This window comes from Choloepus didactylus, chromosome 4, assembly GCF_015220235.1.
Source record: "Choloepus didactylus isolate mChoDid1 chromosome 4, mChoDid1.pri, whole genome shotgun sequence".
Classification (NCBI taxonomy): domain Eukaryota; kingdom Metazoa; phylum Chordata; class Mammalia; order Pilosa; family Megalonychidae; genus Choloepus; species Choloepus didactylus.
Window position 1 is genome coordinate 28,158,838 of NC_051310.1, and position 15,433 is coordinate 28,174,270.

At 40.8% G+C, this 15,433-nt stretch overlaps 1 protein-coding gene across 3 annotated transcripts in view; it reads left to right on the forward strand.

Moving 5' to 3' along the window:
* The window catches only part of STON2 (stonin 2), a 188,615-nt gene that overhangs the window by 67,411 nt on the left and 105,771 nt on the right, over nucleotides 1-15,433 (forward strand). For all 3 annotated transcript variants that reach the window (XM_037832140.1, XM_037832141.1, XM_037832142.1), the window contains exon 4: nucleotides 4,685-4,882. In XM_037832140.1, coding sequence (XP_037688068.1) covers nucleotides 4,685-4,882 — 198 coding nt within the window. The remainder of the gene's footprint in view (nucleotides 1-4,684; nucleotides 4,883-15,433) is intronic.

Below are 15,433 nucleotides of genomic sequence, written 5' to 3' on the forward strand. Positions count from 1 at the left end.
TATGCTTCATATTTTTTGTTGGTATTATAAATTCTATCTTTTTTAAAGTTCCATTTCTAAATAATTCTTGCTGGTTTTCAGAAATGCAGTTCATATTTATGTATTGATTTTTAATCACCAGTATCTTGCTGAGATCTTTTAATAATTTGATAATTTATCAGTAGGGTGTTTTAGTTGTTTTATCTACACAAAAATATCATCTGCAAATGAGGTTTGTTTCTTTCACTCCATTCCTGCCTCTCTGTGCATACTGACCACAAATACGATGTTGGATGGAAGTGGTGGTAATGGGCATCATTATCTTCATCTGGGTCTCAAAGGGAGCGCTCTCTAACATCGCATGATGTTTGCTGCAGGTTTCTTAGGGTTACCTCTCTAGGTTAAGGAAGTATCTTATATTCCTAATTTCCCCAAAATTGTGACCATTAATAGATACTAAAATTCATTCAATGTTTTTTCTGTATCTATTATGATGATAATATGATTTTTCCCTCTAATATATTAGTATGGCAAATTGCATTAATTGGTTTTCTAATTCTAACCCACACATTTTCAACAGGGTGATATCACCCCCCAAGGGGGCAAAAATTTTTTACTCTTTTAATGTTTAAAGGATAGCTGTATATATAGTAAGTAAATGGGTATGTAATTTATCTGTGGTATTAAAATTTCAAAGGGAATTGATAAATTGGACCTCATCAAAATTAAAACTTTTGCTTTGCAAAAGACTCTTACGAGAGAATGAAAAGAGAAGCTACGGACTGGGAGAAAATATTTGCAAACCATGTATCTGACAAAGGACTATTATCTAGAATATATAAAGAACTCTCAAAACTCAACAGTAAAAAAAAAAAAATCCAGTTGGAAAATGGACAAAAGACATAAGCGGACATTTCACTAAATATGGTATAGAGGTGACAAATAAGTATATGAAAAGATGTTCAACATCATTAGCCATTAGGAAAATGCAAATTTAAACCACCTGAGCTATCACTACACACCTATCAGAATAACTAAAATAGTGATAGCACCAAATGCTGACAAGAATTCAGAGAAATGGATCAATACATGCTGATAGGAATATAAAATGGTATAGCCACTTTAGAATACTGTTTGGCAGTTTCTTACAAACTAAACATGTAGTTGCCAAATGACTCAGCAGTGGCAGCCTTGGTTTCTATTTCAAAGAAATAGAAACTTCTGTTCATGCAAAAACCTGTACACGAATGTTGATAGCAGCTCCGTTCATACTAGCTAAAAACCAGAAACAACCTGGATGTCCTTCAGTGGATGAATGGTTAAACAAACTCTTTTATATCCATACCATGGAATTCTACTCAGCAATAAAAAGGAATGAACTACTGATACATGCAACAATTTGAATAAATCCCAAGAGTATTATGCTGAATTAAAAAAAAACAACAGCCAATCCTAAAAGGTTACATACTTCCTGATTCCATTTATATAATGTTCTTGAAATGACAAAATTATAGAAATGGAGAATGGATTAACAGTTTCCAGAGCTTAGGGACAGGGTGAGGGGGATGAGGCAGTGTGTATATAAAAGGACAACGTGGAACTGCTCCATATTTTGACTGTGGTGGTGGATACATGATCCTACAATGTAATAATGTTGCATAGAACTAAGCACACACAGACACATACACAAATGAATACACACATGTAAAACTAAAGAAATCTGGATAAGTGTGAATTGTATTAATGTAAATTTCCAGGTTGTGATATTGGACTAGAAGGGAGGAAAATTCAAGAGAGGGTGCAATTAGTAAAAATAGTGTGTTGAAAGGCTACTTAGGGGGACAATAATGAAAAAAAGATTAGGAAACCCTGTATAAAATCCGCCTTGCTTTCAGTGGACAACCCCAGTTTAGTCATGCTGTGGTCTCCTGTTCCAGTTTGCTAATGCTGCCTTTTTGCAAAACACCAGAAATGGATTGGCTTTTATAAAGGGGGTCTATTTGTTTACAAAGTTACAGTCTTAAGGCCATAAAGTGTCCAGGTAAGGCGTCAACAATAGGGTACCTTCACTGGAGGATGGCCAGTGGCGTCTGGAAAACCTCTGTTAGCTGGGAAGGCACGTGGCTGGTGTCTGCTCCAGAGTTCTGGTTTCAAAATGGCTTTCTCCCAGGACGTTCCTCTCTAGGCTGCAGCTCCTCAAATATGTCACTCTTAGTTGCTCTTGGGGCATTTGTCCTCTCTTAGGTTCTCCAGAGCAAAAGTCTGCTTTCAACGGCCGTTTCTAAAATGTCTCTGTAAGTTGCAACCCTCTCTCGGCTCCTGTGCATTCTTCAAAGTGTCCCTCTTGGCTGTAGCAAGCTGGCTTCTTCTGTCTGAGCTTATCTAGTGCTCCAGTAAACTAATCAAAGCCCATGCTGAATGGGTGGGACCACACATCCATGGAAATTATCCATCCAGAGTTATCACCTACAGTTGGGTGGGTCGCATCTCCATGGGAACACTCAAAGAATTAGTCTAATCAACACCAATACGTCTGCCCACACAAGATTGCATTAAAGAATATGGCTTTTTCTGGGGGGCATAATATATACAAACCGGCACATCGCCTTTTCATAAATTACTAGGTTTTCCTTGATAATTTGTGTGCAATTTTTGTATCTATGTCCATGACTGAGATTGGTCTATAGTTCTCTTTTTAGAGGATATAAGTATAAATTGGGTATTCTTTCTTTGTTAGATTTTAGTGTCAAAGAATACTAGCCTCAAAAAATGAATTGGTAAGAGGTCCTTCTTTTCCTCTACTCTGGAATAGTTGGTAGAACTTGGCAGTAAAACCACCTGGCCTGATGGTTTCCTTGTGGGAAGGTTCTAGCCATGGATTCAGTTTATTTCGTGACTATTGGACAAGTTAATGTTGTCAAATCAGTTTGGGAAAGTTACATATTTCTAGGAATTCTCTAATTTCATCTCAGCTTTCAGACGTATTGGCATGAAGAAGTTCCATATTTTCCCTCATTGCCTTCTCAGCATATATAGCATTTGTAATTATGTACCCAGTTTTCATTCTTAATGTTATTTATTTATGTTCTTTCTCGATTTTTCATGGTAATTTTTCCATTCTATCAGTCTTTTCAAAGAATGCTCTTTTTTCTGTGTTTATAAATTTCACTAGTTTATGCTTTTATGTTTATTATTTCCTTCTTTCTAACATTGTGTTTATTTTGCCACCCTTTTGTAACCATAAGTTGGAAGCTTACTGTACTAAATTTTAGTTCTTTTCTTTCTTTAATATAAGCAACAAGGCTACAACTTTTCCTGATAATAACTTTTTGCCTGCATTCTAAGAGCTTTCCCATAGATTACTTTCATTTCTGTTTTGTTTCAAATATTTTCTAATATTCAACAAGATTTCTTCTTTGACTAATAAGTCATTGAGATATGTTTCTTGATTTCTGAATTTTTCAGATTGTCTTGTCTCTAGTTACCTAACTTATTGAATTGTGGTCAGTGTTTTTGGTCTGTGTGAGGCCAGTCTTTTGAAATTTGTTAGAACTTGCTTCATATCATAGCATGTGGTCAGTTATCATAAATGTCCTAGACATGATTATGAAGGATATGCATTCTCCTCTAGCTGTTAGATACAATGTCCTAAGTATGTCCATTAGGTCAGTTTGTTCATTTTAAGTTTTCTGTTTGCTTGCTGATTCTTTTGCCTGCTTAATCTTTCAGTTACGGAGAGAAGTGTATTTTTAAATCTCTCATGATGATGATGGATTTTTCTCACATTCCTTGTTCTGTCAATCAATTTTTGTATTAATAATTTTGTAGCTATGTTACTAAATATATACAAGTTGAGAATATTATGTATTTTGGATGATTTGAACCTTTTATCATTAAGTTATAACCCTCTATATTTCTAGTAATGCTGTTTTTTCTGATAATATTATAGTAGCTACACCAGCTTTCTTTTCATTAATATTTTTTTCTTGTGTGTCTTTCCTTTACTTTCATCATTGATGACAAAAGTCCCTGTCCCCTAGGAGCTCGAATTGTAGTGGGGAAGTTACCAAATTTGTTGTATATTAGTGGTGATAATTCTAAGGAGAAAAAGCAGAGAAAGGGGACTTGCATCTTTGGTGAGAATAACTCAGGGATGCTTCACTGAAACGGTGTCATTTTTTGAAGGAAAACGGCATGAGCCACAAGCACTTCAGACACAGAAAAGATTGAGGTATCTTAGAAATGCCTAAGAGAATAAGGAATGAAAGTTTCTCTTCAGTTTTATATTTGTAACGTGTCACAAGTATGCTTTTTACTCTTCTTCTTAAATCTCAATTTTATGGTTCATATCTCTTAACCTAACTCAATAATTTTGGTTCTTCGGCCAGGAGAATTGATTATCTTCTGGACAAGTTACTTACACTCTCTGGGTCTTTTGCCTCCGTGTAAAGTAACACTGCTGCCTGCCTCTCAGCATTGGTGGACGAGATGAGGTAGTGTCTGTAAAAGTGCCTGATGTTTGATGGATACTTAACAAATATTAGTTTCTTTCCTTTTCATTCTTCCTTCCCTGTACACACTTCTTAGCCTAATTAGTTTTCAGCACTTTGTGAGTAAATTTGCCATGATAAGATTCATATGCAAAACCACAGGAAAGCACATGGTTGGCAACTAACTAAAGACCAATGTTTTTTTCTGTCCCCAGCCCTCCCGTTGACCATGCCCTGTTGGACATGCCCTTCCTTCAGCTCCCTGGGGAGATGCCCTCTGACTTCTGAGAGCAGCTGCACCACCCATTCTGAAGACACCAGCAGTCCTAGTTTTGCCCCATCATACACAGACCTGCAGCTCACCAATGCCGAGGAGCTGACAGGTGGCAGGGCTTCTGGGGCTGACTCGACTGGTAAGATGGCACACCAAGCCAACGGGCTTTGCAAATCACTTTTAGTGACCTGTTTCCAGTCTTAAAATCCCTGCAGCCAGCTCTGTTTGCAGAATGAGGTTAGGTTGTGCTTATCAGTCAAAAGACCAGAATTCTGAGTGGTTTGAAATTGCACTGAGAAAAATATGTAAAAGATCTGCTAGCCATTTGTATCATACTGTGTTATTTTCTGACTGTTTGGTACAGGTGCCATTTCCTGTCGATTTATTTTCTCCATGGATAACTGAATTATATGTAATACACTCAAGGCTGAATCTTTCATCCTGTCTGCTACCACCCACACATCTTCCCTCTTCAGTGAGCGGGAGGTAGATTTAAGCAGAGAAAAAGCAAATGTTACGGGAAGGGGAATGAAAATCAGCCACTGTGTTCAGACTGCAAATCATTTTGCAGCTATATTGTTTATTTGATTATTGTGCTTTAATTGATCTGCACACTGGTCTTTAAAGTCTCATAATCTCATTTGTTTCGCTTTCCAGTAGGCATGGGATGGAATGCTGGCTTGCTTTGCAGGCGAATGTAGCCCTGTCAACAAGCACTGTATTATGAGCTAGGAAGGAATTGGAAAAATACTGTATGTTTTTGGTGTTTTTGGTTATTTGGCCCAATGGACTGCTTTCCTTTGAAAGTGATGAAATTACCCAGTATGTGAAGAGTATTTGTTTTTCCTTCTCACGAATGTTATTTAAGAGTGTGTCTCTGGATCATTTTTCAAATTTGGTTAATTTTTTATCCTTATTCTGTTGGGTTCTTCAGTTAGAAAGAGGAATCCCTCTTGCAGTCTAAAGGGTTCAGACAGGATTCAGTCTGATGTTCAGTAATATTATCAAAGACTCGCTTCACAAACCACAGCTCTTTATAATGTTTTATTTATAAAAGCATTCCCCCAATTCTGGTTGATCTCTGTGGCCAGTGATGCCAGTCAGTGGCTGAAACTCCTCCATCTCCACGGTGGGGAGCATTTCACAGATGGAAAGGCACATCAGAGCTGCCAGTGTCACCAAAGTCAGTGGCCTGAGGCCTCCTGCCCTGCCTCTCCTTGCTCTCAACCTCCTTTCCAGCCTTCCCCCGGAGGGCCATGAAGTGTACTGGTTAAGAGCTCAGACGCTCTGCAGTCAGGCTGCTTGGGTCCAAATCCTGATCCTGCCTTTTGGTAACTCTGTGTCCTGGGGTGAGAGCCTTAATATCTTTATGCCTAAGTTTCTTCTTCTGAAAAATGGGAATAATCATCGGCCTCTCTTCACCAGGTTATCGTCAGCTCCAAGTGAGACAGTTTGTATTAGAAAAAGTTACACAATGTCTGACAGAATAAATGAACAGCAAGCATGACGCTTCTTTCCCTTTCCTGCCCCGGGCTTCTTTTTGCCTTAGAGAGGTGGAAAATGGGCTCCTCACTGAAGGAAGAGTCAGGATCTCCAGTCTCAGGCTGTTTTCTCAGTGGCCTCTAACTTTGTTATTACATGAGAATTCCTTTAATTTCTGGAGGTTCAAATGAGGAAATTCAGAGTCCTGGCTTAAACTGGACAGATTATTAATCTGTCTCTGTATGAGTTTCCTGGGATTGCACAAACTTGGTGGCTTAAAACAATATAGTTCATTCTCTTGCAGTTCTGGAGTCTAGAAGAACAAGATCAAGGTGTCATCAGGCCCTTGCGCTCTGGTAGTTCTAAGGAAGAATCCTTCCCTGCCTCTTTAGCTTCTAGCAGCTCCCAGCGATCCTTGGTGTCCCATGGCTTACAGCTCTTTAGCTGTGGTCTCTGCCTGTTGTCACAGGGTGTTCTCCCCTGCATGTGTCTACCTCTGTGCTTCTCTTCTTCTTATAAAGACACCAGTCAGATGGGATAAAGGCCCCACCCTACTCCAGTATGACCTCATCATAACTGATTACATCTTCAAAGACCCTATTTCCAAATAAGGGCACATGCTGAGATACTGGGGCCTAGGACTTTGACATATCTTTTTGGGGGACGCAATTTAACCCATAACGGTCTCAAAGCTTATAATTATTTTTAGCACCTCTCTTTTCTAAAGCCATTCAAACAATGTTTGTTACCATTTGCGTTAAGGAAACTTCTCCTGTTGCTTCAGCCAGGACCTGGATATGAAGCAGATAGAGCCCTCAGAAGCGATTATCTAAAGAGAGTTTAATGAAGGAATTGCTTCCAGAGGCATCAATAGGATTAAAAGAACCACAAAGGATAACAAAGCTCCAGGGTCTGGGAATAGCGGGAGACAATAGCACCCCTCGACCTGCAGTTTTGTTGGAGGCAGCAAGAGATGGAATCCTGGAGGAGGGGATGCCCAGTGGGTGCCATGACATAGAAAGGGCAGAGGCACTGCTGGAGATTTGGAGAAGCAGGGAGAGAGCATGTAATAAATACCCAATATCCCAACCTCAGATCTGTGCTTTTGCTTCCCATTGGCAGATCCTAGCCAGAAGTCAGAGGACATGGAGCCCAGGTGAGGCAGCCCACAGAGCTCAGCAGCCAGGGCATGGAGCAGGTAGAGAAGGGTGGAGAGTGGATCTTGGGATGGGGATGGGGGTTGCAAATGGAAAATAACCAGCGCACTTGTTAGCCGGTCTGCACAAGGTACTAATGGAAGCCAGGTGAGGGCTCACTCCAGAGATTCAAATGCAGAGACCAGGACTGGGGAATGATAAGTGATACTCGTAGCTCTCTCCTCCAGCAGGAATAATTTCTATGGCTACAGGGAGAATTGAGATAGAACTTTTGAGCAGGCACCTGCTTTTGCAGAAGGGGTAGTAACCACAGCCATTGCCTACTGAGTGTGTGTTGTGTGCTGAATATGGCACGAATAATCTCTGGTCTTTACAGTAATCCTGCAAGGCAGGTATCATTATCCCTATTTTCTAGTTGACACTAAATCTGAGGAGGGTTAAGAAACTTGTCTAAGGGAACACTACTAAGAAATGGACGAACCTGGATTTTAGTCCAAGTTTCATGAACTTCAAAGCCCACTTCTTTTCTAGTGGTTCCCCAACTTGGCACCAGAGTCACTTGGAGCTCGGAGAAATATAAATTCTCAGCCTACCCCGACTTACTGAATCAGACTCTGGGTGTGCTGGTTTGGATATATTATGTCCCCCTGAAAAGCCATATTCTTTAATGCAATCTTGTGGGGGCAGAGTTATGAATCTTTTTGATAGGGTGTGACCTCTTGAGTGAATGTTTCCTTGGAGATTTGACTCTACCCATTAAGTGTAGGTCTTAATTAGTTTACTGGAGTCCTTTAAAAGGATCTTACACAGAGAACAGAGAGATGAAAATGCCCCAGGACATGCTAAGCCAGGAGACCCAGATGGTTATTGATGCTTGAAGATGCTTGGAGATGCAGACAGAAGGACATTTAGAGATGCAAAGCTAAGAGATGAAGCCCAGAGTTTGCCCAGGATAAACTAAGAGATACAGAAGGCCAGAGACATTTTGGAGAAAGCCATTTTGAAATGCAACCCGGGAGCAAAGGAACAGCAGATACCAGCCACGCTCCTTCCCAACTGACAGGTGTTTTGGGCACCATCAGCCATTCTTCAGTGAAGGTATCTTCTTGTTGATGCCTTAGTTTGGAAACTCTTATGGCCTTAGAATTTCAAATTTGTCCCCAAGTAAACCCCCTTTATAAAAGCCGATCCATTTCTGATATTTTGCTTAACAGCAGCATTGCAAACTGGAACACTGGGAGAATAGCTTAGGAATTTACATAAAGCTCTCCAGATGATTTTCATGCAGTTAGTTCAAGGAACTACTGCATGATATGTGGTGGCTTGGAGATATTCTGAGACATTTGGAGAAATAGGAAGCTAAAGAGAGAGGAACACAACAGTGATTCTCCTGAGGTTCCAGAGAGCTATAGAGAAGAATGAAATTTTCCTTTAGTAGAGTTATGGGCAAATGGTTAACAAATGACTGAATTAATAATATGAAGTTTACTTTGAATATAAAAATATTAATGAAAATAATATTAACATATATGTTAAGTGCTTATGATGTACCAGACACTGTTCTTCCTTCTTTAGATGAATCATCTAATTAAATTCTCACCATAAATCTATGAGGAACTTACTGTTACAGCCCTCCTGTTATAGATGAAGAAACTGAGGCACAGAGAAGTCAAGAAAATTACTCAAGCTTATATAGCTCGCATGTCACATTGAGCCTGAGTCCCAACCACAGGTCCCTTCTGCCTTTCAGTGTGCAGTGAAACCCTGAAAACTGCTGGAGGCTTCTGAGGTTCACTGCACTGCAAGATTTGAATTGCTGTGATCGGTAAAATCTGCTGAGTGATGTTTTTCACACAAAGAGTGGTTTGTTTCAAGACATGGGGTTCAAATGCCTTAACACAAGGAGGCATGTATGGTATTGCTCCAGAGCATGGGATTTGCAGTGAGAAAGAACTGAGTTCTAGAGGGGGTGGCAGTACACCATGGCATTCAGGGGCTCATCTACAGCAGCCAAACAATCTGGACTCATATCCTGGCTGATGCACCCTTTTTTTTTTTTTTAATTCAGTTTTGAGATATATTGACATACCATACAGTCATCCATCATGTACAATCAGCTGTTCACAGTACCATCATATAGTTGTGCATTCATCACCCCAAACAATTTTGGAACATTTTCCTTACACCAGAAAGAATAAAAAATAAGAATAAAAAATAAAAGTGAAAAAGAACACCCAAATCATCCCCCCGTCCCATCCTATTTTTCATTTAGTTTTTGTCCTCATTTTTCTACTCATCCATCCATATACTGGATAGAGTGTGAGCCACAAAGTTTTCACAATCACACTGTCACCCCATGTAAGTTACATGGTTATATGGTCGTCTTCAAGAATCACAGCTACTGTGATGCAGTTTGATAGTTTCAGGTATTTACTTCTAGCTATTCCAATACAGTAAAACCTGAAAAGGGATATCTATATAGTGCATAAGAATGCCCTCCAGAGTGACCTCCCAACTCCATTTGAATCTCTCAGCCATTGAAACTTTATTTCGTTTCATTTTGCTTCCTCCTTTGGTCAAGATTTTCTCAATGCATGATACCAGGTCCAGGCTCATCCCCAGGAGTCATATCCAGTGTTGCCAGGGAGATTTACACCCCTGGGAATCAGGTCCCACATAGGGGAGGGGGCAGTGAGTTCACCTGCCAAGTTGGCTTAGCTAGAGAGAGGGCCACATATGAGCAACAAAGAGACACTCTTGGGGAGACTCTTAGGCACACCCACAAGTAGGCTTAGCCTCTCCCTTGCAGCAACAAGCTTCATAAGGGCAAGCCCCAAGATTGAGGGTTCAGCACACCAAATCGTCAGTCCTCCGTGTTTGTGAGAATGTCAGTAATAACCAAGGTGGGTCATGGCTGGCACACTCTTAACCCCTTGGAAGTTACTGGCTTCTCAAGGCCTCAGCTCCCCCTCTGTAGAATGGAGCAGTCTCTGCCTCCTTGGGTCATGTGGATCAAATGAGATTATCCAGGTAAAGAACGTAACAGTGCCTAGGATATAGTAAACTCAGTCATATTAAACCAAATGGATCCTTGAACATGAGTTTGCTCATTCTGTATGACTTAACACAGAAAGAAATGTTTACATTACAGGTGTAATAGATGAACACCCATGCACTGATTTTTCAAAATGCAGGTAACACAGAAGTACAATAAAATAAAATAAAAACAAAAATGTCCTGTAACTTCTCTTTTCTGTACTATCTCAGAGGTCACCAGACCTCCTATATAGATGTGTATAGAGGATGCATAGAAATGTATATACATATATATATATATACACATATATTACCTCAAAGTTTATTTTTAACATAAATAGTATCAAAGAGATTTTAAATAAGATGTGTAACAGGCAGAGCTTGAGGATAAAGTTCATATTTCCTTAGCAAATATGAGTTCTTACAGATTACTGCTGTGTTCCACCAGTATTATATTTTGTAAACGAGTCTCTGGACACTCCACTTTGCAAGGAAATCTTTTTCTTTAGTAATCACGCAAGGGCCCAAGTTGGGCCAGGTGTTGGGAAAGCCTCTGTCTGCTTATGCCGGCGCAGTCTTCCTTCACTTCTCACCTCCATCTACTTCTGCAGGCCTAGACATGGCCAGCCACATGCCTCCAGGCCTGGGGAAATGAGAGGCAGTGAGGCAGTGGTGGGCGAGTAGATCCCCCAGCCATGCTGTGGGAATCCCACAAGGCTCTTCTTAAACATCCTGCCCTTGCAAGTACAATGGAATTCTTGTTTTGAAAAGGCTTTAACTCATCCTAGGTCCTAGGGGAGGAAGTGTCTTAGTTTCCTAGGGCTGCGTAGCAAGGTACCACAAACTTGGTGGCTTAAAACCACAAGTTTATTGTTGCACAGTTTTGGAGACCAGAAGTGCAAAATCAGGGTGTCTGCAGGGCCACACTCCCTCTGAAATCTGTGAGGGAGTATCCTTCCTTGCCTCTTCTGGCTTGTGGTGTTTGCCACGACCCTTGGTGCTCCTGGGCTTGTAGATGTGTCACTCCAGTCCCTGCCTCCATCATCATGTGACCTTCTTTCTTGTCTCTGTCTCACACAGCATTCTCCCCTCTGTCTGTGTCCAACTTGCCTCTTCTTGTAAGAACACCAGTCATATTGAATTAGGATCACCCTACTCCAGTTTGGCCTCATCTTAACTAATTACATCTTCAACAACCCCATTTCCAAATCAGGCTACATTCACTGGAGCAGGGGTTAGGACCTGGAATTAGTGTATTCTTTTTTTGGGCGGGGAGAGGGGAGCACAATTTAACCCATAAAAAAGGTAAGGAAAAATTAGGTTTGGGAGTGTGACCACATATTTCTAAGCCTGTGACACTTACCTGTCTACCACAGTAGTAGCGAATTTGAAAATGGTTTCAGTTGAGCTATTGAGAGCTTCAGAGAAATCTCTACACGGTGGGAAGGTCCCCAGCGAGGTGGCCTGCTGTCCTCCACCCGGCACCAGGGAGAGCCCTGCTTGGAGGCTGGAACAGTCCAGTCTGGTTGACCGAATCCCTTTGGAGCAGAGAGCAGAGTTCATCTGACTTTTTCTCCCTCCTGCATGTCATCTCCCCAGAGCTGAACTTCCTCATCTGTGAAATGGGCTGAGTCCCTGCCCAAGCACCTGACAGGTGTGTCAGGTGACAGGCTGTGTCCAGTGCAAAGTGCTGTAGGAATAACAGACAAATCTCTAGTTTAAACTCTGTGACTCACTTCCTTTGGTATAAGAAAGAATAATTACTGCCTGCCTCTTTATTACCCCAAAGAGGGCTGTGAACTGTATGCTTGTGGCATGAGATGGAGAAGGGCTTTGCAAAAGAGGCACTGTTATTTACTTAGGCTCAGGATAATTGCTTTCTGTGCTGAGGCCTTCAGGCTTCTGCAAGGAACTGCCTTGGGGAGACTTTTGTCATTATTTCCCCCCCCCTTCGGTCCCCACCCCCAGCCTGTATCCTTTAGCATTGCAGAGGGAATTGGAGGGTGATGTGGAGCCTTGAAATTGCAGCCTGTCAGGAGCTCTTCAGCCAACCTGGCCTTTCCCTGGCAGCGCAGCCTGTGAGGACAATGGCTGTGGGAAGATGCTGTGTGCTTTGTGTCTTGTGTGGAGAGGGATTGTGGCAGCCGGGCCCAGCCCATTTACCTTGGTCCCCGTGGCTCTGTGAGGGGCCCCAGCCTCCACCCTGTCCCTGTGGCAGGAGTGCTGCAGGGATTTGGCAGCCCCACAGGGCAATCCCTGTTGTCAGCATGATTGTAGAGGGAAAGACTCTGTGATGAGCCTACACTTTCCTCTCTTTTTCTCACCAAGGGGTAATTAGGAGAAGGAAGGTGAACAGATCCCCTCACCTTGGTTAATCACGGTGTTTACGTTTGTGCTGGGATTCAGCTCTCCAGAGTGAATGGCAGGAGAGCTGGGAACAGGCGAGATCCCTAACGATGATGCTGGCTTCTCCCTCATCCCCCATTTGCCCAGGAGGCCCCTGGCCCTAACTTGAGCCGCAGACACACCTTTTTCACCTTGCCAGCCAGAGTAGCTCTGTGAAGCCCCTAGTTTTATGTGACTTGATAAACAGCAAGAGGGTAGAGGGAATAAAAACAAGCCTCCTGCCTTTGAAGTTGATTCCAGCCAGGGAAGAGAAGGCACAGGAATGTTTATGTTTGCAGTTGCACAAGCTGCTAAGTGGTGGGCTTTGGTTTGGATTTTCTTTTATGCACAAGAAAAGTATAGATTTAAGTGTAGATTTATGTTTCAAGCATATATGTGGACTGAGGAATGTCAAGGATGGAAGAACTGCCCAGCAGGTGTTTAATAATTGTCTGTTGACTGGATCCTTGAGTGAAGGGGGCGAGTTTTCTGGTCTTCTGCTTCCCAGACATCTGAATCCCATTTGGATTTAAGAGCCCAGCATTTCCCAAAGTGTGTCCCATGCAGCAGCCTAAGACAAAACAGGATGATTGGGAAGTGGAGGTGGCAAAGTGTTCAGATTTACAACATGTATTAGCTTATTAAAGACTTTGAGACGTCCTGAATTACATTATATATATTATGTATTATACAATAATGTGTATATTTATATAATATAATTAGTACATGTCATTGCTACTGTGCTGAGAAACCAGAGAGGCCAGAAAGAAATATTTTGATGAACTTGCCTGGATTAGTTAACTTTATAGATTGAGCCCTACTTTCTCTTGTGCTCTGCTGAACCTGTTGGCCTTTTATTTTTTTTTTAAAACTCTTGTATTCGGCTAACCAAAGACTACCTTTTGCCAAACTTCATATATAAACCCTCGTGGGCTTTAAAACAAACTTAGACCAGATGTTCTTGATTCATTTACATTTAGCTAATCACAGTGGAATTCTGCAAGAGCGGTAGTATGTCCTCAGAGATTTTGGGCTTATTTTTTCTCAAAATCAAAGGTTAATGTCAGAGAGAGAGTTAGTACTTGAGTACTCAGTGTTCATGGCAGAAACTTTTTAAACACTCTGGGAAGTTCCCTTGTCATTATTTGTTAAGAGTAGAATGACAGCCTCACCTGCGTGTCTTTTTACAAGATGCAGCACGTTTCTCTGTTTCCTGTTTTGTCATAATCCTGCTGTAGCTAAGAGAGTGCTGGATGACAGTTGGGGCCAAGCTTCATGGGGAAACAGTGATTATCCTTGTGTGTGCGATGGGGATTTTTGTTGTTCTCATGGTACATTTGTATTTTAATTTTTTTTTCTTGAATATATATCTTGCTTGGGCAAAATCAAATTAACTTATTTTTAATCATATTTTTATATTGTCAAATATAACATATATGCATAGAAGTGAAAACTTTCCAAGTACAGTTTAGCAAGTAGTTAGCAAATTTCAAAAAATATTATAGGTTACAGTTCCACAGTTTCTGTTATTTCCTTATTATGAAGTGTAACATATATACAAAAAGGTAATATCTTTAAAATATGACTTAACAAGTAGATATATAGGAAATTTCCAAAGTTGTTATGAGTTATAGTACCATAGTTTCAGTTATTTCCTTATTGTGAAATATAACATATACAAAAATGTATAGCGTTCAAATTACAGTTTAATAAGTAGCTATAGAACAAATTTCAAAGGATGCTATATGTTAGTTCCACCATTTCAGTTCTTTCCTTCTAGCTATTCTAGTATCCTAGCAACTAAGAAAAAGAAAATTGTATAAATATTCAGTTTTCATAATCCTTTGTTAAATTCTGTCTTATCTGTTGTTACCCCTTCCTCTCATTCAGTCACTTTCCCAATCTTCAGGGATATCTAGGCAGTGACTACCCTAACCTGTTCATGTTAAAAAGGGGTGTCAACTTTGTGAGCAAAGGGGACACATCTAGTTGATGTTCTTGAAGAAGCTATTGCCTCTGGGTTTCAGGACTTAGCTGGCACAGGAGCATTCTAAAGGATTTAAGTCTCTGAAGAATACACTTAGTGAATGAAACTTTTAGAGAGTCCCAGATAGAGATCTGGGTATTCTTTAAGTTTTTCAGGACTGCTGTTGATTTTGGTGTATCATATTGTGGTCATTTGGTATACCTAGGTGGAGCTTGCATAGGAGTAACCTCCAGGACAGCCTCTTGACTCAGTTTGAACTCTCTTAGCCACTAAAACCTTATTTTGTTGCCTTTCTTTTCCCCTTTTTGGTCAAAAAGGCACTCTCAATCCCTCAATGCCAGGGTCAGTTTCATTCCCAGAATCCATTTCTATGTCTCCAGGAAGGCTCATTAATCTTGGGGGTCCTGTCCCATGTCAGGGGGAGAGGGATGAATTTATTTGCAGAATTAGGCTTAGAGAGAGAAAGTCCACATTTGAGCAACAAAAGAGGTTCTCTGGAGGTGACTTCTAGGCATAATTAGAGGTGGGCTTAGCCTCCCCTTTACAACCATAAATTTAACCCAAGCAAGACTCAATATCGAGGGCCTGACTTATAAAGTCAGGGGTTCCTAAGTTCACACAGCATATGTTATGTCCACGATAA